This window comes from Vulpes lagopus, chromosome 9, assembly GCF_018345385.1.
Source record: "Vulpes lagopus strain Blue_001 chromosome 9, ASM1834538v1, whole genome shotgun sequence".
Classification (NCBI taxonomy): domain Eukaryota; kingdom Metazoa; phylum Chordata; class Mammalia; order Carnivora; family Canidae; genus Vulpes; species Vulpes lagopus.
In genome coordinates, this window is record NC_054832.1 from 30,273,598 (window position 1) to 30,296,757 (window position 23,160).

Here is a 23,160-nt window from a genome sequence, read left to right on the forward strand (position 1 = left end):
AGTTTCAATCACAAGTTTAACAAAGCCTTGACTTAATTTTTGGTAAAAAAGCAAACCCATAAACTCTCTGAGATGGCCTGGTTTTTAAGGCACCAGAATGATGTCCAATCAGTGAGCTACTCATTTGGAGCTGACTCTGTCAGCCACATGTGATGCCAAGGGAATTGAAATATGTTTAAGGGACTGTTTGTATTTTTTACAGAGGTCTTGGTGCCATGTAATTGATTTTGGCACTCAATTTTTTTTTTATGTATTCCTAGAAAAGAGGAGGAATACTGGAAGACTTTGTTTTATTTAGAACTAAAACTAGGGAATTAGTACAGTGTGTATTTCTAAACTTTGGGAAGTATTGTTTCATTGCCACAGATTTCATGAAAATTATTTTTACATTAACAGAATAGAGGGATCCCTGGGTGGCGCAGCGGTTTGGCGCCTGCCTTTGGCCCAGGGCGCGATCCTGGAGACCCGGGATCGAATCCCACGTCGGGCTCCCGGTGCATGGAGCCTGCTTCTCCCTCTACCTGTGTCTCTGCCTCTCTCTCTCTCTCTCTGTGTGACTATCATAAATAAAAATAAAAAAAAAATAAAAAAAAAACAGAATAGAGTGTATTCTCTCAGCACTTTGCAAAGGCACAGAAATAACAGTATGTGAATTCTCGGTTTTCTTTAGAGGAAGCATTTCTCATGAGTTTTGAACACAGGCGATCTTCATGTCATAGAGAAACATTGAAAACTATATTTTACTTGAGTTTGAAACTGGGATAGCTGGTAGCAATGCTTCCAGTATCAAGAGCTTGAGATGACCTCGGTGGTTGATAAACTCAATTTTACAAAGTTCTTTATTATATTAATATTTGTAAACCAGGGGAGAGACATTAAAATGTAGACTGGAAACAAACAGATGGAAAATTCCTGTGAAATTTATGCATGTATAATAATAATCAATGTATAAAACAGAATCAGAGAATAAATAAAACTGGATTTTCTGAGCTGAGGTTTTCCATAACTGGATTTTATCTTAATCACAGCAAAGATTCCCATGACCATCACTATCTCAAGCATTTTTCACACTTGCACATCTTCCACTAAATGTGTTAAAAAATGAATATTATGTCTACCTGAGGTCATCTGAGGCTTAAGAAGCAAATAAGATAATGCACCCTTCTTAGCATAGCTATTAGTTTAATATAAAGAAATTTCCTGATTGCTCAATGAGCAAAGGACAAAGGACACCAATTCAGGAAGATCGGACGTGATGAAGCAAGCTTTTGGGGAGGAAGGATGAGAGTTACAGGATGAGTTGCCTTGGGTGCTGTTTTCAGAGAATTTTCCCAGTATCAATTATGGGTAAAGAAAGGGAAAGGAGATCACATGCTGGATTCAGCCAATAAAGCACCCTATTATATGGCAAGAGAAACTTAGGATTTTCAAAAGATCAGAATTTTAATTTCTAAGGAATAAGCATTTGAACTAAAGGATCATTATTCAGGCATCTGGGTTCAAAAAGTGTAGACCTTTCTGATTTCAAATAAGAAAGTAAATGTCCCTGGGGCTTGAATTGTGAAACATAATTATAGAGTTAAAATGGTAGTACATATAAGCCATCTCTGGAGATGAGGAAAACTTAAATTCTAAATTTTAACTCTTCATTCACATTGATTCAATAAATTTTATTGGATATCTGTTATGTATATAATATATGGAGTTCACAATGATGGCTGAGATACTCATTAGGAGTTTACAATATGGTAAGAAAGAAAAAAACACATATATAAATAATAATGCTACAGTAGGCAAAATGAGATGTGCCACAAAAGAAGCAATTTATCTGTGCAATGACAAGTAAGAAGAAAGAGAGGAGGCTTCCTATATAAAAATTTGGGCTTGTCTTGAAGGATGGTTCATTTTGGACTTGTGAAGATAGGGAGAAAGAAAGGTACTAAATCAGTAAAGCTCTGTTCCTTTAAAACAATGAGATACACTCAGACAATCCTGAACTACAGAGAATAAAATGTTTGTCAAAAATGTTATTCCAATTTTTAAAAAAATAAAAAATATTATTTAGCTAGAGATAATTTTACTATATTAGCAAAGTCTAATTATCTAGCTAGAGATAATTTTTTTTATATTAGCAAAGTCTAATTAGGACTCAAGTCTCTCCTTGTGCTAAGATAAATTTATATTTATCTGTAGGCTTCCAGTCTTAGTAGTTCCTCTAGAACTCTACATGCTTAACAAACAGGGCATTTTAGACATAAAGAATTTCAGCTTCAAATATTAATGTAATAAAAGGAATAAAATCTATCTTAAATGCTTAGTATCCAAATAGGTTCATTGTCTGTCTTTTCATTTAACATTCCCAGCACACTCAAATGATGGACAGAAACCCTTTCCTTTCTTATCTGGGTTTTTTTTTTATGTTAGATTAATCTCAAAACTTAATTGTGTTATGGACTTCACAACCCCTTTACTGAAAATATCTTCTTTATCCCTCTCCAAAAGCCCATGTCCTCCACAGCCTTCAAAGCTAATCTCTTCCACTAAATATTCTTAGCAGTTTAGCATCTCCTGAATTTTTCTCTTAACCTCTTTCCAACAGTACTAATATTTGTATACTCTCCAATGATGTGTTTATAGCACCAAACAAATGCTTAATCTTGCTAAAAGTCTAAAACATTCTTTGCTGTATATGTGGTTTGACAAGAGAAAGTTATCTTTACTCTTAGCAGAAGATTCCACCTGTGTCATTTAAACTCAGTTCTAAAAGACATGTTCTGCTAGCCCCCTTTGCTAATGGTGCCCAGCTCTTTTGGTAAGGAAGGGAGGGTGTTAAAAGCAGAGTCAACCCTGGAGTAGCAGCAACCAAGAGACAACAGTGTTGGGAAACCCTGTCCGATTGAGTCATTGCTACCAGGCTTTGAAAGAAAACCATGGGGGTCATTTTGTATTTTCTTCAAGTGATTGTGAGAAAGACAAACTAGTTCCATATGGTGGCAGGGAGAGACCTCAGAGCCAGAATGGAAATCTGCTGCATAAGATCTCCTCAAGCTTGTCAGTTTGAAAGACCTTAGAGTTCAGATATCTGAGAGTCTTTCTACTGTTTAAAAGAGCCAAGGCCAAACTTCAATTTGTCATCCATAAAATTCCCACTGCTTTGAGTAATGAAAGAGACTCTTGGTTCCCTGAATACCGTAAAGATATAAAAATGGTGAGAAATATGGCAGTCTCCTAAGTAGACAAAATTTGTGAGAAACCAGACTCATGACCCTGGACTGCCTATTTTAAAGAAGTTACAGAATCACTTGTGTGTTTCATAGGTGTATTTTGAAGCCTGTTCTTTCATAATAGAACTCACTATTGTCCTATATTTATTAAGAAATATTATTTAGCCTTTCCGGTTATATAAATTTCTATAACTGAAAGGAAAGGGATAACTATATTTTCATTGAGGGGATCCCTGGGTGGCGCAGCGGTTTGGCGCCTGCCTTTGGCCCAGGGCGCGATCCTGGAGACCCAGGATCGAATCCCACATCGGGCTCCCGGTGCATGGAGCCTGCTTCTCCCTCTGCCTGTGTCTCTGCCTCTCTCTCTCTCTCTCTCTCTCTCTGTGACTATCATAAATAAATAAAAATTTAAAAAAACTATATTTTCATTGAGGATTACTAGAGAATCATCTTAGATGACCAGGGAATCAGGACCAGTTTCAATATGCACTTGTCTGTTTCATTTTTCTTTAAAATGCTAATTGAAAAAATCCTAATGCTGACATTCTTACAGCCTCTGACCAAATTGTGCTAAGAAATGTGGGGTTTTTCCTCATTAATAATGAAAAGATGGTTTTAAAAGGATGAATACCATGATTTTATTTTGCGGCTGCCTTTTTTTTGAATCATATCTAATCATATTCTTTGGAGTTTTTGTGTTATTTTGGTGGGGGGGGTTCTTTTACTTTTTCTTCTTTCTTTCTTTCTTTCTTTCTTTCTTTCTTTCTTTCTTTCTTTCTTTCTTTCTTCTTTCTTTCATCTTCATATTTCTGTCCTTAAGCCAAATACTTTACTCTGGAATAATGTTTGGTTTTTATCTTGTAACACATCATCCATCCTTCTTGTAAGCCACATCTACACTGCCTGAACACAAGAAATAGATGTCCAGGATTCCCATGGTATTATTTTGGGGGAGTATTCTCTCTAATGACTCACACTTCAGGTTTCCTTTCACCATGTTCAGATACATGGCTGACTTTGGCCCTTCTTGTATCAACTTTTCTTTTGTAAAGTAAAGTTTCATTAGCAGAATATAGAAAGCCATAAATAGCTAATTATACATAAAGACATTAGAAATTAGGCAGAACCACTGTTTAAAAGAACCACCTAAAGATTACACTTGAGCCTCAATTCAAATAAGTTTTCTTATCTAATTAGAAAAAATACTTGGCATTAGTGAATGTCCAGCTCTTTGTTTGCCTTTATCAAATAACCAGCTAAAATTGTTGGCTTTGGGTCAATGACTCCTACTCTGTACTAGCTAAATACTAAGAAGGAATGAGCCCCTGAACTATTCAGATGACCTATCGTTAACTACACAGTTGCTCCCAGAATCCTTATGGGATTCCACAGAAGCATAGTTGTCCTCATTTGTAACTTTCTTAAAATTGTGGTGAGAAAAATTATTTTTTTGTGAAACACCATCTCTATTTCCAAGGGCAAGAAAATGACTCTCCATTGGTACCTCTGCTTTAGAAGAGCATAAGTAGCTCCCCTGTGACATACTAAGGATATAGACTCAGGGGAGATGAATACTACTATATATAAATTCCAAGTTCTACTCAGTTTTGTACAGTGAAAACCCTCTAAATATTGGTCCTTTCTACTTTCATTTCTTTTTCATTGAGATATAATTAACATATAGCATTATATTAATTTTCAAGCATGCAACACAATGGTTTAATATGTATATATTGTACATTGGGCCTTCCAGGAATGGGGACAGCACATGTAGATATACAGAGAAATGAGAGTGTGTTGCTTTGAGGGAACAAGTAATTGATTAGGCTGGAGTTTTATGTACATGGACAGGAAATAAGCAATGAGAGGTGTGGGGGTTTGGGCAGTCTGGGAAGAAGTAGAGGAGGGTAAGATGTTTAAAGTCCTTGTAAACCACAATAAGGAATTTACAATCTTTCAGCCGTTGGGAAAACAAATGAGGGATTTTAACCAGAACAGAGGAATAATAGGATGCAGGTTTTTGGTGGGGACAGGTGACTTGGGGACCCTATTCTTCCACCATCTTGCCCCACCTCCCAGGCCACAATGACATTTTTAAAATCAAAAACTGTGAAGTCCTCACATTACATAAATTAGGTTCTTCAGTCTGTATTATCCCACCTGTAATAAGGGACAGAGTAACTTTTTCAGATTTGAAACCTCCTCCGTTTTGCGAGATAGAGGGGGAGAGTTCTGATCCAGGCAAAGGCTTGAAATGGGACAGGTCTATGACTCCTCCCCAAATCTCTTTTAGCCAATCGGATGCAGGTTTTTGAATGAGCCACATGGAGCATGGATTTTAGGGCAAAGGGGGAGGAGCAAGATTCAAGGTGATGAGACCAGTTGTAAGGCTTCTGTAGCAATCTAGAGAAAAGTTGCCAGAACTAGAAGATTGCCCTCCTAATGTTGATTAAAAGGATTTGGAAAAATGTCTTTTCTTTACTTTTACAGACTCTAATATATAGCAATAATGAAGGTCATAGAGGTAAAGATTAGGAAAAGACATGTTGATGTTTATTTTATACTTCATTCTATATACTTGCATATATATTTGAAGATATATGAAAGCACTCTTAAACTTGTAACAATTGATGGTATTGTCATAGAGTAGCTTCCAAATTATATTGGAGAAGAATAAGAAATGGCATGAAAAAAATCATAAAATTATGTATAGAAAGCATGAAATAAAGAAATATGTAGAGTATAATTTTATTTTCATTGTATTTATACGTGAAGATAAACTGTTTTGAAAGATGCAAAACTAATATAAGTGAATACTTCTAAAGAGATAAGACAGGCCTGTGGGCAACTTTATGTGCATTGTTCAAAATTTTTATAAGAATTTGATCAGATAGTACATATATATTTAAAATAGACAACATTTTCAATTTGGAGGAGAAAAAAATACAAGACTAAATGTGTATAAACCATGATGTCAAGAATAGTTATATTTAGAGGTGAGATTTAGGTTGCTTTTTATTTTCTTCTTTTTGCTTTTCTCTAGTTCCTAAACTTATAATTGGGCATTCCAATTGCCATGGTAACACAAAGAAACCATTGTATACTATGAGGCTTAAACTATAATTCTCCTGTGAAAGGATAAAAGTATAAACTACATCCAGCACATAGCAGTTACTCACTTAATATCAACTGAACATTTGTTCTTAATTACCTACAAATAACAGTGCAGAAAATCATTGTGTTCTGGAATCTCTATCCCCATGAGTGAGCTTAAAGTGACTATAGGGATAATGGTATTGACTTACCTTTTGAAGAAAAAGAAAGAAAATCATCACAATCATAGAGAAGTCAAGAATCAGAGCTGGAATTAGCATGGCTCATCCGAGAACACCTGTAGGCTAATCTCACCCTGTCCCAGTGGAGCAAGAAATTTAATCCTTACAGAGTCACAACTACTCAGTTTTGGAATCATTCATCTTCTTCTCCCGATGGATTCTGTGTTCACCAAATAAGCAACTTTCCAATTATAATTTGGCTTTCTGTGTGAAATTCTCTCTAAGAAGACCATGAGTCTGAACCCACAGTTGTTCTTATTTTGACTGTGAAGGGAGAACTGACAAAAGTCTCCCTTAGCTTTGTGACTATTTGTCTATCTCTGAAAGGCTGAAAAGTGATCAAATCTAGAAGGTTGTGAATTCACTCAAGTAATTTGTCCTAGGCTCCCATTGGGAACCTCCTCCTTTACTTTCCTCTGATGAAACACATCTACATGTGGGCTGCCTGCAACACTTAAAGAATTCTCCAATTCTCTATCACCAGTGACTTTTAGCCTGCTCTCAGAGTATTAAAATACAAGTTTGTGTATGATAATTTAGCTTTAGAAGCTTCCTTCAACCTACTATTAACTACAGGTTCTATTAATCATTGAAAACAATAAAACCTGAGTAGGGCTTAATTGTATATTTTACTCTGACTCAAAAATCTCTGCAGAGTATCTGTAAAATGTTTTGGTGCAAGCATACAATAGTACTGTTATTTGCTAAAACTAATATCGACCTCACAAAACACTGGGAGGATCTATGCATATACTTAGGTGCAAACACAAGTCAAATCTATATGTGAAAAAATAAAAACCCAAATATTAATTGATCTGTATTATTTCTGTTTAATAATAATGTAAAATTTGTTCAGAACTGGTGCAGGTCCTAGTAGTGTCTCCCTCATACAGACTATATTGTGGGTGGGTAAGATACATAAATGAGACTCTGGTACAGAAGTGGTATGTGGATGTGAAAGAAATATTGCTAGAGGATTTTGATGAATGAGACTTCTAAGAGGAACCATGTTAGGTAGAATTAGAAAGAAGGGTAGAATTTCAACCAGAGGAGACCTTGAATATCAGTGACACTCTGACAACCTTAGTTTAGCTATTCTGAGCCCTGAGGAACCACTGTGGGACTCAAGCAAGTTTGCACTTGTTCAAAGTACCCAGATACGAAAACAACGTATAGAATCAATAGGAAATGACCAAACATCAGAGAACTACATTAGGCACCAGTTGTGATTTATCCACTAGTTTTTGAATTCCTGACCAGAATTCTTCAATCAGCAGAAAGTAACATGAGATAAAAACTGAATATAAATTCCTAGACCTAGTGAAAAGGACTTTTCCATAAATAACCAGATGATTTTCTGTATGTGCAACTGTTAGCCTATAATCTAGTTTAATGTAAATTTTATATAAGAAATGTTTTTAGAGAGTAAGGTAGGTTAGGTTCTTTGAAGAACGGCATATTTGAGGTTAAACAGTTGGCATTTAAACTTAATATTAGGGATACTACTAGAAGGTAAGCCTCTTACGGGCATAGCCTTTTGTCTGATAAATCTTAGATACTTAGAACAATTTCTGTTATATAGTATGTGTTCAACAAACATTTGTTCAGAGAATGCATAATGATTAAGAACTTGGATTTTTAAAGTCAAACTGCCAAATTTTAACTTATTTATCTTCTCTAAATCTTGCCATGCAGAATTGGTGTGTTGATGCCTAGATCACAAATCGAACATAAAATTAAATTAAATAATAACTGGAAAGCATTTAGCAGAGTGGCACAGCAGAGCAAGTCCTCAATCAATGAGAATTATTACTAGCATTGCTATGAAGAATAATGTTCATCACATCATCACTATTCTATATTAACATAATTATATGTTGTAATGACATTCTACAAGACATTTTTTTCTTTGGAGATTAATACTTGTGGTAATAAACCCATTTCCCTTTTGTGAATCCTGCCCTATCAGAGAACCATATGAATTTGAATATGCATTGTGAAATAAACACCAAGCACACAAGCCATAGAGAATTTTACTATCTGTGAGTTCTTTCTTTTCTTTTCTTTCTTTCTTTCTTTCTTTCTTTCTTTCTTTCTTTCTTTTTCTTTCTTTCTTTCTTTCTTTCTTTCTTTATTTCTTTTTCTTTCTTTCTCTTTCTCTTTCTTTCTTCTTTATTTCTTTGTTTCTTTTTTCTTTCTTTCTTTCTTTCTTTTTTTCTTTCTTTCTTTCCTTCCTTCCTTCCTTCCTTCCTTCCTTCCTTCCATCTCATAGTAGTTAGTTAGAAGGGCTGAGTACAAAGAAGGGAGAAAATGATGAAAAAGGCAAACATTCAACAAACTGGTCTTCTGGGTTCTGTTATTCTGTTGAATGGCTTATCTTTTCCCTTTTTTTAAACTTCAGGTTGTATTTAAAGGGTCACACTGGGACAGCAGGAAAACAGAGCAGCCTGATCTTACATGGTGCTGATTTCAGCACTAAAGATGCAGATAATGACAACTGTATGTGCAAATGTGCCCTCATGCTAACAGGAGGTAAGTCCTATGGGGCCGTTCTCTAAGTTATGTTTCATTGGTTTGAAGCTTGAAGTTTCTTATCTATGAGAAAGGACTGTGATCTTCTGGTCAAGAAACTTAAGAGCAAGTCCTTAGAGATTATTTTGTTCTGCCAACTAATTTACCATGTGTTCTTGTGCAAGATGTTGCTAGCATATTTATAAGTTTGCCTTCTCCCCCAATGTCTATAAAAGGACCATAGTAAGCTTGGTTCTGAATACATTCTTTAGCTTCTTAAAGTGCCAGTTATTCTGCCTTCTAAATAATCATAATGATACCCATACTGGAATGAACAACAATTTGGGAATTCAGCACACAGGAGAGAAAAAAATCCTCCTTACAAAGTGTTTTGAAACTATAGTAGAGTTCATTGACCATTGAAATGGAATAAGAAGAATTAAAGAGGTATCGTTATATCTAAAGTCATAAAATTCAGACCAGCTACACAAGGGCTTTGCATTATAGAATATTGACTTCTGCAAGAGGTTTGAGCTGGTATAAGAAATACCATTAAATAATACTGTATCACTGAGTAAGAAGGTTAATCCTTTTTGAACTTTTTAGTAACTTTCCAGCCTTCTGATTGCATCAAAGAGAAATTCTCAGTTTGATGCTAGCATATCTATAACATTTGTTTTCAGCACTTCCTCAATAATCACTCAATAACCTTCATAGCAAAGAAGGAACCTTGGGCTTCAGGCTCAGGGCCTTGGTTAGACAATGGAACCCACCTAGAATTAAATAAAGTGATTTTGTTTTAATTTTATTGGGTTTTATATACAGCAAGTGGTCCTGGTTTTTTTCTTTAAAGGAATTATATAATCTTCACATTTTTAACGTAGTCACAATCGTTCATGTAGAACATACTATTGATTTAAAGAAAAATATTAATTAAATATTAATAAAAATTATAAATGGATAATAGGAAATATCTATGACATTAATACATGACTAATTGGGGTTTGAGAAACACTAAGCTAAAACCCAATGGCAAGTGATGTTCTAAGCCCTGGCAAGGAAGGAGTTGGCACCAAACAAAATTATAAAGGAAACTTTCCAGTGCTTCTGCTGTCACAGTTTTAGTGTTCTTTCGCTCTCTTCATGGAATAGCAGTCACTCCAACCATTAGCTGTTGTGATTCTCCTTCTGTATTAATCTACAACAGAACATGTTTTCATGGCAGTAAGATAAAAACTCTTGAAACTGATTATTTTCCTTCCCAAAACATGATATTACTATCCTTATTATTATGTATTATTATATGTTATTGCATAGGTTATACTATCTTACTTAAGCTCAAAACCAGCTCTGTGAGATAAGCAGGGAAAGGAACTCTAATCTCTATCTTGTACATAAGGAAAATAAGAGCAAATTAATGCTCACCATTTTGTATTTAACATCTGGTGCAGTAGATGCGGCACATAGGAACTCCATTAAAAATATGGTACCTGAATGAATCAATGAATGAGCATCTTGTAACCTTTGAAATCACTTTCAAATTTTGAAGCCAATGAAATGTATCATTAGGTTGACATTTTCTCATCAGTTAACAGAGCATGAAGGAATATGGAGAGGTGATTTTGAAGAAATCTTTCCACTTTTATCCCTAGCCCCATGTCCTCCATTATTAACACTCCCAAATCACATCCCATTGACCACTACACTTACGTCAGCATCTTTTCAGCATGAAACCAGCACTGGTATTATCAAAGCCAATCTGTTATGATTCTTCTTCTATCATATCCTTCTCCTTGTACTTTAAAATGCTATGACATTCAACCTCATCAAATAGGTGAAAGTCCTTCTCCTTCTAATGTAGTTGTTATAAATTTATAATGTTTTCAAAAAATGGTAATCATAGGTTAGGTTTTAAATCTTTTTCCTGAAAGAAAATTTTTCTTCTCATTGCCTCCTTGATCCCACAAATGGAATTGACAGCAAGTTTATACAGAGAACAAAGGACTTTGTCTAGTTTCCTGCGCATTCTAATATTAAAATATGCTTCAATTTCTCCACATCTATTTTTACAGATAATTTTTCTTACCAAATAAGTGCAACACATGAAAGACCAACAGTAAAATCTTTCAAATCTTGCCTTAGGAGAGCATTCCAATGTGTTCCTATTTCTGTCATAATAATGAAAATATCGAGCAAAGTGAAGAGGAGAATGCACCCCTTGGTTGTTGATGAGAAAACTTCATTGCTCAGATTTATGATTTTATTTCTGCTTCAAATGATTGAACTTTGTCATGTTCTTTCATCCATAATCATTCTTGGACTTGCTTCTTACTCACCAATAAACACATATGTTGGGGAGAGAAAATTTCCACTTATTGCTTGGGCTGGAATCGTCTAAGTAAATGTGTTTTTGTAATAAACGCCATTACCCTATCAAATATCCCTTTGAAAGAATCCAGGCCTTGCAAATCTGTTCACTCTGCAAAGCGAAAATGTGGAATTTAGATAGCTAAGAACTGGAGAACATAAGGATGAATGTCGATGACAGTCCAGGTAACTTGAGTATTGCCTGGAACTTATATTCTTCTTAGCTACTCCCCACCACCAATACTTATTCTGTCATTTTTTCCCTTAGAATCATTTTCTTCACCTAATGATTTTTCCTTTCTTTCTTTCAAATTTGTATTTGAACTTCCTGCCTATTTAAAATAGTTTCTTTTAAGCAGTAAGATTTTTTTTTGAGAAGTAAGATTTTATACTCTTTGAAACTAATAATTCATCGTTTTCTGTCATCATCAATTAAAGCTTTGCTTTATCTTGTTTATTTATATATATATTTTTCCTTTGTTTCTTATGAAAGAAATTAGAGGTAAAGTAAGATTGATTGCCTGCTAACTGTCCTAAATAGTTTTGTGCAAATACGTGGAGGGATTTTGGTTGGAGAATGTGGTATCGTTGCCACTCTTATCTGTCAAAGACTGAACAACAGGAGATGAGCTTAATTGAAAGCAGAAGGTATTTCAGCCAGCCATAAGGTAGAACATTTTGATCTTTCTTTCTTCTTTCCTAATATCCTAACTTCTTGACTTCCTTCTATCAATGGAACATATTTTTAATAAATAACCATTAAAGATCAACTATTCTTAGAGAAATGAGCAAGAGAAAATAGAACTCGCATCTGTTTGAGGGAGACCATCAACAAAAGAGTAAACAACAAATGATTTCATGTCACAACCAGTTTTAGAGACAAAGTATAACATGTGATGGAGTTATTGGAGGAGGGGGAAGTAACTTGAGATGGAGTCTCCAGGGATCAAATGCTGCCAGGGAGGATTGTGCATTTCTAGTTGTGGACATCTTCAAGAAGAGAATATAAGGCAATTTATCTAAAAGAACTTATTTATGCACATTCCTGCAGTTGTGGGTCTAGATAAGAATATCCCACCTTTTCTTCTGGTTTAGTGATTCTGTTATTCTGTGTACTCATTGTGGCTAAAGTAGGGGAAAATGTGCAATATTACTTTTCAATGCATGGGTTGTAATTCATAGTACATTGTAGAGTGTAGAGAAGGGATAGCAGGCTGAGAAAGCACGTTTGTATCAATAGAAATAGATATCACAATATTTTATACTTCCTTTCCCAGAAGTATATATACTTGTTCCTGCCTTACCAGAAAGCCAGCGATTTCTCCATCCAATTTAAATATTGAATAATTTTCATGTTTTGTTACATATTTCTTCTGGGACCAAAGCATATACTTCAAGGTCAAAATTGCCACATACATCTTCTAGACAACTGCTCCTTTAATTAATCGTTAAATAGAGGTGATTTGTCAGCACAGATTTATAAGCCAGAAATGTCTTTGCTCTGTGATGCCATTGACCTTAGGAAAATTTGTAAGTTTTCTCCTTAAGTTTCTCCCAATATGAAGGATATTATGAAAAATCTGTATGCTTCAGTAGTGGGAGGGACAAAGTTAAGAGATGACTGTAGAAAATATTTTAATCTTGTAGGACAGTTACTAGTGTGCCCTCCTGAGCCCAAAGAAAGGAATCAATTTCGTTTAAACATGAAAGTTTATCTACCATTTAACATTAAGAAAATGAAAATGTAATCTCATTCAATGCATGCTTTTGTTTATACGGATTTTTTGTATATAAAAACAAATATGCAAAAAACCTCTGACTCCGGAATTCAGACAGTGAACAACTTTTAGATTCAAAGTGAATGTTTCATTCAAAGAAAGCATAGTCTTTGGTATTAAATTAGCATTCTTCAAATAAGTATTTTTAAAAGTCTGTTAGAAACTACAATTATTAATGGTTGCTAACAAAACAAAACAAAACGTGGTATTATTTTACATTCCTTCCCTTACCTTACATTTCTTTCAACACAATTTCCACATTTACTGTATAATAGAAAAGCTATGTAAAACTGTGACCTAACCTTCTGCAGAAAGAATCTGTTGTGGTAGAAACTCCGATCTCTTTTCCCACGCATAAACTATGTCAGCCGACAGACAAGACTTTGCTAAAGCTAACAAAGGCTATTTCTCAGTTCAGCCCTAAAAGACAGGATAAAGCCATACACATAAATTTCTTAGTACACCCTACAACTTACCAGATGCTACAGCAGAGAGTTGATAAATGCTTGCAGAAGAGGGTTGATATGGTTTGCTATATAATCTTGAAGAAGACAGAAAATGAAAGAATTTAATGGCTTCTCCAACTGGTGGATGATGCTGAGTGACAAGATCTTTGAGAAAATATGATCATCTTAGAGTTTTTAATAATCCAGGAAGAATACACTAAGCTTTGTCAGATAATTCGTATTCCCTAGGTGTTAAGGCAAACATGTTGAGAGAAAAGATCCATATGGATAATTTAAGGTTGACCACAAAAATATACATTGCACTACCTTATATCAGAGCATAATTTCTTACTTAGTACCTAATCCATAAGCCTATTCCTCAAAAATGTATGTTGCCAAGCACAGTGCCTGACACATAGTATGTGCTTAATAAATTACTGGTTGCATGAATGAATATTTTATCACAGACCCTGAAAGGGCATTGCAAAATCACAAATGATAATTTTGTGAAAAGACAAAATAAATCAACGTATTAATGTGTTCATGAACTTGGATTGAAAATACAGAAGTATACATATTTATATGTATTTGCAAGCACACACATGAAATTCATGAATATGAAGAGTGGGACTAAATTTTAAGAATAACTAAACCCCAAAAGACTAAATTCCAGAATTGGAAAAAATTGAGCATTAGATTCCTGACTTCCAAATAAATATGAACGTGCTAAGTACAAAGTTTAGGATTATATTCCTATTTTCTGGAGAATGTTTTTGCTTATGGGGAAAAAAGAGCAGAGTATCAGAATATGTCTTTCAAAAGGTAAATTTGAAAAAAAAAAAAAAAATGAACCAGACTGAGGCCTAAAGCGCAAGGCTGCCACCAAAAGTTAATAGTTGACAATGCCTGAGAAATAATCAAACACTTAATTGTGTGTTATTTTAATATAATACAGTGAAAATTTATTGCAGTCATGTTAACAGGCATTTTTGCATTATCCAAAATTATTTCTATTTAATAACTTACATGACACTTCTAAAGACCCTTTGAACTTCATGCCACAATAATGCTTTGGCAAGAACTGAGATCAGAGAAGTTAGATAATTTGCCAAAGGTCACAGAATCAGTGTCAGGTAAGATTTGAACACAACCTCTAGATAAACCATCGCTTTATCCACTCCCTCTACTGCCTCTGAATGAATGGCATTCAGAGACAACAGTTAGCTCTGTTTAACTGTTTGCAGCACACGTTCACAAGGATTTCCTCACTTAAACATTAAAAGTGAAATGAAGTGCAAGGGAGGGAGAGACAGTAAGAGCATGCAGTAAAAGTTTTCAGTGAATTCAAGATTACTGGCTAGAATCAACAACGTTTTTTATCTTTGGAACAAAGAGAAGAAAAAGGAAAAAAAGCCAAGTCCTTGGCCTGAAGGGGATATAGTATGAGACGACAGAGGGAATGCAGACCTCTGAGAAAGGTCCTTTGCCTCCCGCATGCACTCAAGACCCTTGCAGCTGCTCCTTAAGACTAGCAATGGATTTGGCCAACTTTGTACACATGAACTCAGTAGGTAATTTTTTGTAATGATCCCACTGATAACAGTGGCACCAGTCAGTTTTGGTCAGCCTCATTCTGAGCAAGAAAAGAGGCAAATCTGATTTTCTGTGCAAGTTCTTTTGCACATTGCTGATTAGGATGCACGCATTACAAAATGAAAGAAATCTATAAAAACTGGTCTATCTTTTCATTTTGCTGTGGTTTTTACCATAGAAAGGAAGTGTTGAAGGACATTTTGTTTAGGATCAGAAGAATTTGAGAGTTAGGTTTCCTGATTTTCAAATAAATTTGAACTTCCTGAGTGCAAAGTTTAGAATCAAATTCCTACTTTCTGGGCAAAGTTTTATTTATTGGTGATAAAGTGTGAGCTTTCTGCTTCAGAGATAAAAGACTGGAATGACTTTTAAAGGCCAGCATAGCCCGGGATAGTTAGTACAAAACTAAATTTTAATGAGTTAAGTGTAAATGAATTAGAAACATGCATCTCAGATTTCTTATTAAAATATACATGAGGTTACAGGTTATGAAGAAAAATGCTTGGCAACGTACATCTCCACAGTTGCCAATCTGAAAACATTTGAGACGTTTTATCAGTTGTCCCAACGGCAGATGGAAGCTGCTGGTTTCCTCATCCTTTGCTTGCATTGCTGAGTTCTTTTATGCCTAAAGTGCCATTCCTAGATTAACTTCTTTAGCTTGTGGCTCATTTGTTATTCCTCGGAACATACAGAACAAAGTAAAGAGTTAATATTTCCCCAAGATTGTAGAGGACATATAATATCCTCAGCTATTTGGTATCTTATCAGAGAGGAACTGCAGCCCCAGACATACTCCCTGTGTGTTCATGGCGAACACCTTGACTGCATGCTAAACTTGTATATATGCTGATTACCACAAGCACATAGGATTATCTACAAATGCCAAGGCATACATATGAATAACCAGGACTACTTTCACTGGCTTTCTATAAATATGCTTTAAAACCTTGTCTTTCCAGGATTTCTGTTTAAGAGAAACGGCCATGCTTGTTTTTTTTCAAGGAAATTTAGAAAGTGGAAATTCCTTTGTTGTTTAACTGTATGAATCAGAGGAAACAGAATTCTTGCTTGCACACAAATAACTATTTTTGCTACCTTGATGTTCAGAGTATTTTACAAAGGACACTATGACCAAAATTGTCAAGAGAAATAATTGCCCTTTCATTTTGTGTTGTGCCATCTTAGTTCATCATCTTTATTATTGTCACTTGTTCCATGAGAGGCAATAGTGTGCCTGGCCCACTGGTCTTAAGATAGTCAAAGACATTAAGGTCTTTGGTTTTCACATGATGTCAAGATAAATCATTGAAAACACTTGTTCAAATCATATTAGGTACTTAAATGCCATTATCTCTACAATGCGAACGTTGTATGACCGTACTCATTTGGGTCCAAATTATTGTCATATTGCTCTAATAAACCCTAGCAAGCAAATGAGGAGATCTATATTAGCACTGATGATCTGGTCTTCATTATTAAATCATTATGGTGCCCCACAAGATTGAATCCTTTTTGTTCCTACCCTAAACCTTCTATCCCATTTCCTAGATAACTTACAATGAACACTTATTTATGGTTTTACTAGTCTCAATAGTCAATGTGTCATTTTATTTGATCCATACAACCAAGTTGTGAAAATGGCTGATCAGACATTATAAACCACATCACAAGTGACTGTGTGACCTTGGAAAATCTCCTTACTCTTGAACATCAGTGTCTTTATTACAATACCTGCCACATCAACTAAGATTGTTTGGTGGGGGAAGACATGAGAGAATGCTTATAAATATTGTAGCATAGTTCCTGATGCATATTAAATATTTTATACATATCAAATATTATTATAACTATTACTGCTTGGTATCTTTGTTATTAATTGGTGCAGTCAGCACATGTGATTTTTTGTAATTTCTTGTCTAGTGCACTACAGGCTCTCCATCCATTACCCACAAGAAAATTTCTAAAAATAAAACAGAAACCTCTGTGTTCTCCCTCTGTTTATTTTGCTGCCCTATGTTCTCCAACCCCTTACCTAGTGGCAGTCCAGCCAAGCCAGGCTGCTGGCAGACACTTTCTCCTACTCTCTCAGAGTACACACTGTGTTCAGAATTTCCTTCTGTTCAATGAGCTCACATCGATCTTCAGGACACAGCTCAGGTGGTAAAAAAGTAAACCTTGTGGACCCATTGACAGCACCTTCTGCTTCTGTTTCCATAGATTTTGTTCATCTCCATTTAACAACCATCATCTCATTTTTAAACAATTTATTGTCTCTCTCCTACACAAAAAAACTGTGTACTCCTGGAAACCAGGAATTCTATTATATTCAACACCAACCTCTACATCTGTCTGTTGGTTAATATTTGTTGAATTGATTCTTGATTTTTCTTTGCTTCATTATGCTGCCAACATATGCTCACGATGGTTTGGCAGACCATAGTTACAGAATGAGGGCTCTCAGTAATATTTGATTAAATATTCAACCTTATAGATCTGGTTCCTCTGGTTCAATATTGGTTCCTATTCCTAGAGAATGTTTTGCTTGTTCATCTGATGATGGACAAGTAGACACAATAAACTCTAAAGTTTTCTGTGAACATTGTTCTGCTTTGCATCAAGACTGCCTATTCCTTTACCTTCATTTCCTGAGAGCTCACCCCTTATTCACAAAAGACTATGTGATTCGATCTTCAGACTTTCTCAACTTGAGGCTCCTATTTCTCTTGTTAACTCTGCCCCAGAGGTATGGTCTTCTCTTTCAGTGTCTCCAAAATGCCTTCCCCTAACCACAAACATTACCCTACTTCACTCATTAGGAAAAACACACAAGATCAATTTATTGGATTCTCTTACGTGCTCCTACTGCTTCTTGTCTCTTTCCTAAACTCATAAAAAATTTACCAATGAATGTATTCTTCAGCCTGTGCCCTTTATTGCCAAGCTGCTGTTGGCAGCAGACCTCTGCCTTCCCACAGTCGTCCAAAACTCTTGTGACTTTCTCTAAACCAAACAAAAACACACACTTTTACCCTGAATACCTAATGTAACTTGGAGGATCATTCTATGATTTGTAGTAGTTCTTAATAATAGAGTAGCTGCATTTCCTTTGGAGACCATAGTGGATATTTGGAAGACTATGAAAGGCTCATTAACATGATGGAAGAGTACCTCAAGAAGGTCAGAGAAAAGGGGAAGAAAGTTAAAATACTGGAGTGATCAAGTTGGATTTTCATTTTGTCCTTTGAGAGTCTTTAGGGTAAATGAATTCCTTAATATCAGTATACTTTTTGTAATATAAGTAACATTTTTTACTGGTCATGCCTATCAAAAAAAATGTAAAGGAATTAATCTTAAGAAAAAAGTGTGGAGTTTTATGTTCATCCTTCCTTGCCAAACAAGAACCTTCTTGTCCCTCATGTTTTGAATGCATTAACATCTGTGTTGTTTGCATACAGTTGGTAAAATGGCATTGAATAGTCTTTCCAAATTCATCAAGGCATACCTTATTATTCTCCAGCATGAGCTGGTAATTAATACAGCTTGCTGTGCCTCTAGTATGACTTTATAAACACTCTTTTACTGTATTCATCTTCCAAAATTGAAAAATGAGAACTAGCTTTTCCCTGTTTAACTTTTGCTAGTTTCTGCAAGATGATGCTCGTGTTACATTTAAACATCAGTTGTACAGCTTTCTCTTTCTTTAGCTATTAGTCCCTTAGGTATAACTCTGTAATCAAAGGGAGGTCAACTATATCCAAACAAAAATATGCCAGAATGTCTCTGGCATAAATCTCTCCCTAAAGATTTCAGTAGTGTTACTTCAGGAGACAGAGAAAAAGTACTGTGTTTTATCTAAAAGCCTAAGAACTTAATTCGTTAAAAAAAAATAAAGTACTAAGTTATCCTTACAGAGAGAAATGCAAGCATAGGGTCTCCATGTGACTCATCAAGTTGCTTTTATTTTTACTAGGTTTGAAAGAACTTGAACAATCACAAGAAAAAATATTGCTATATAGGAACTTATCTGGCTACTATTGATGAACACTGCCCAAATTATTATAAAATAGAGAGAGCACAGTGATTCGAATTCAATTTGTGTGTCATAGTGATTGTCCAGTATCCAATTACTTTCAGAAGCAGCTGTGGACCAGTTCTCAGCAAAATTATGAAATAGATGGAAAACATTTCTTTCACTCTATTTAGATGTCAGTTGTCTAAGCTTCTGAAATTCTTCACTAATAATTGTTATATTCCTAATAGCAGGCTGAAGGTGGAATGCACAGGGTATCTGCATTTTACTTATCCTGCATATAAATCTAGATCTGAATTAGATCTTATCATGAAGCCCAGAAGCTTTCTATCATTACAATGGGAAATGAATCCCATTAGAGTGACACTGAAGCTTGAATTTCCATGAAAGCATTCCTCTCTCTGTTCCTACATTGCCTAAATTGGATGTCACTTAAAACATTTCCATGACCAATGGGACACTTGGGTGGCTCAGCAGTTGAGTCTGTCTTCAGCTCAAGGTGTGATCCTGAGACTAGGGATCGAGTCCTGTATGGGGCTCCCCAGAGGGAGCCCGCTTCTCCCTCTGTCTATGTCTCTGCCTCTCTCTCTCTGTCTCTCATGAATAAATAAATAAAATCTTTAAAAAAAATTCCATGACCAAGAAGCTTTTTTATTGAATGCCTCCTATTTGCAAATGACCATAAAAAGTATAAACTCCACCTTGGTTAGAGCCATTAATTTCCACGTGTTCAATTTACTTTTAATTGTTTCTTCTCCTTCTTTTCTCTTTCATTATTAACTAATTTTTCAGGCTGGTGGTTTGATGCTTGTGGCCCATCCAATCTAAATGGAATGTTCTACACTGCTGGACAAAACCATGGAAAACTGAATGGGATTAAGTGGCACTACTTCAAAGGGCCCAGTTACTCCTTACGTTCCACAACTATGATGATTCGACCTTTGGACTTTTGAAGGCATAATTGTCAAAAGCAATAATAAAAGCAACAAATAAATCTGAAGAAGCTACCAGATGAGAAACTGCTTGAAAACTTGTGAAGCAGGTATTATCACCCTTCCAGCCATAAGTGGCAGTTATGTGAAGTCACCAAGGTTCTTGACTGTGGATTTGGAGCCTTTTGAGTTCACAGAAGTCTCTAGATGGGATTAACCATGTTCATATGGCTTGACTACAGAGAATGCCACTCACTGTCATGTTTTAAAAAGGGAAGAAAGTGTTCAATTCACTGTGCTTCAAACTACTACTGGATCTTATTTTAGAACTATGGTAGCCAGATGATAAATATGGTTTATTTCATGTAAAAATTGAAAAGAAGAAGAAGGAGGAGGAGGAAATGAACAACAAAAGAATATACATGAAGAATATAAACAGACCTGCCATCATCCTTTGGAAAAGATGTATCACGCCAGTGAAGTGGTGTTATTTCTATGCAAACCTACTAAAAATCCATTTATACAGTTGCACAATTTTAATAAAAGTTTAGGAAGAATCAGTATTGCCCTCTAAATTGGTTAAGTGTTCATGGATTTCTGAAGCTTAACTCTTAAATCACACTTACTAATTAATTTCAGTTAACCCATCTTCAAATGTAAATTCCATTTTGGTAAACCATAATGAACTGTAGTATGTGAAGAATAATAGTGTGAGGTAGCAACATACTCCATTTACTCTTTAATTTTTGATATAGTTTTCAGGAAAAAATGGACATAATCAAGTATTATGGACATACGAGATAAAAAATGATCCCTCCATGCTATAGTTTTCAGTTACTTTAAGAACTGACTGATTTATAAATATATTTATAGCGTGAGTAAAGTTTAAAGAATGTGAAATATACCATCAAGGTCTTAAAAATAATATACATGCATTTACTATTTTCTCTGATATTATACATTAAAACAGTATTTTAAAGCGTATTAAGTTGCTGTAAAACCAAGTAAACTGGAACAGTTCACTTTGCAATATCTTGCATGTGTACACTGACGTGTAACTTCATTATTTTTAAAATAACGATTTCAACTCTTCATCTTATTATCTCATGCTAATTTCATTTTCGCTAATTAACTGAAACATGCTTTCCAGATTCACCCTGTTCCAGTTTCTATGAGAGATACGCTTTGAAGTCTATGAAAAATAAAAGAAGGATTATAAATATCATTGTACATAGCATGTTTATATACATGGTAAGCCTAATAGCTCTTTAATCTGGAATATGCAAACTTGTCCCTTCATTAATGCAAATAAACACAAGTTTTCAAAGAAATCTAGTACACTATTTCATGAACTACATTATATCTTCACATGTTTCTCTCTCAGGCTGTTTTCATAAGCAATTTCTGATTTCTAAAATTATTCAGTGGAGAAAATTGTCAAAACGCTGTATTAAACATAAGGAAAAGACAAAAAAGGGAAAATTAACCATAGTCACATAAAAAGTTCTGACTGCTGGCTGCTGTAATTCTCTTAATGAAAATATTCCTACAGGATAATCTATTTTAAGTGAATTTGAGGGCACAGGTTTGTGTGGCAATTTGAAGTTACTATGGTAGTTTATCAGAAAGTACTTTCTGCTTCTAAGTGTGCAAGGTTACAGTAGTGAAAGGGTTTTTATCAAAATGTGAGTGACTATAAGAAAAGCGAAATAGGTGTCCTTTCTTAGAAAAATAAGTTTTTTTCAATGCAACAATATAGAGTTCCTCCATTTGAGAAAATAAAGCTATTCTATTTTTAAGAAAATATTTTTGAAATTTACCAGCAAGTCTTTATGCATTTGTATACAACCCCATTTTGCCTTACAAGTGATATTTGCTGATATTACAGAGTTTTTCTATTCTTGGTGACTCCTTCATAACACTGTTTAACCTCTCCCTCTAAAAACCTTGATTGTTTTCCTTTAAGTGAATGGAAGTGAGTGTTTTGTTCCTTTGTGTCCCTACAGATATTTGTTACCAGTCTTTTGATAAGAAATACTATTTCCCAACTCATATTAGAAAAATAAAATGAAATAATGAAAAACAGCATGTTATTTACTATTTTGTTATCTGGGTTTGAAAAATGAAATATTGTTTCCAATTATTTATAATAAAGCAGTATAAAATGTTTTATGGCTTCATTATGTGCATTGTATACTGCCTACTTGTGGGTGACTGTTTAATATGTATATCTTTACACTGAATTATTTCAGGATAAGATAATTAGGTATTAGGATTTTGTCTTTAAAGTTTTATCTCAATAAAATTCATGTGGTTTCTATGCCAATGCCTTCACATCAGTTACAGCTTTACTTGATTTAAATAAAATTGATAATAATGTATTTGCACAACATCTCATTTTAAATAAATGTTTTACAAATATTAAAATTAGAGATCTATAGAAGTATGGAATCATTGGGGGGAAAAACTGCTAAATGAACTAAAACCTCAATCTTTGAAAAACTTGCAGTCTGGATGTGATAAGAAAGCTTGGCTCAATATCAGGGCTGCCCCGGGGCTCAGAGGTTTAGCGCCGCTTTCAGCCCGGGATGTGATCCTGGAGACCCAGTATCAAATCCCGCATCAGGCTCCCTGCATGGAGCCTGCTTCTCCCTCTGTCTGTGTTTCTGCCTCTGTGTGTGTGTGTTGTGTGTCTCTCATGGGTAAATAAGTAAAATCTTAAAAAAAAAAAAAAAAAAAAAAAAAGGTAGATCAAAGGTTCTACATCTCTACTGTTTCACTCTTTATCCTGCCAGCTATTAAATGCCATATTATCATAGATATGACAATTGACAATAATTTCTGGGAACTCTGAATTGGAAGAAGAGATGTGTTGAATATTTGAGATCAGTATAAAAGGGAAAGAGCATAAAGGAGATGCTACTAGCCCATCAAGCCTGTA

At 34.9% G+C, this 23,160-nt stretch overlaps 1 protein-coding gene across 2 annotated transcripts in view; it reads left to right on the forward strand.

Annotated features, from left to right (window-relative positions):
• ANGPT1 (angiopoietin 1) overlaps positions 1 to 22,553 on the forward strand; it is a 251,120-nt gene extending 228,567 nt beyond the window's left edge. For both annotated transcript variants that reach the window (XM_041768997.1, XM_041768998.1), the window contains exons 8-9: positions 8,961 to 9,091; positions 20,080 to 22,553. In XM_041768997.1, the coding sequence (XP_041624931.1) occupies positions 8,961 to 9,091; positions 20,080 to 20,240 (292 nt within the window). In that variant the 3' untranslated portion in view covers positions 20,241 to 22,553. The remainder of the gene's footprint in view (positions 1 to 8,960; positions 9,092 to 20,079) is intronic.
• The last annotated feature ends 607 nt before the right edge of the window (positions 22,554 to 23,160 follow it).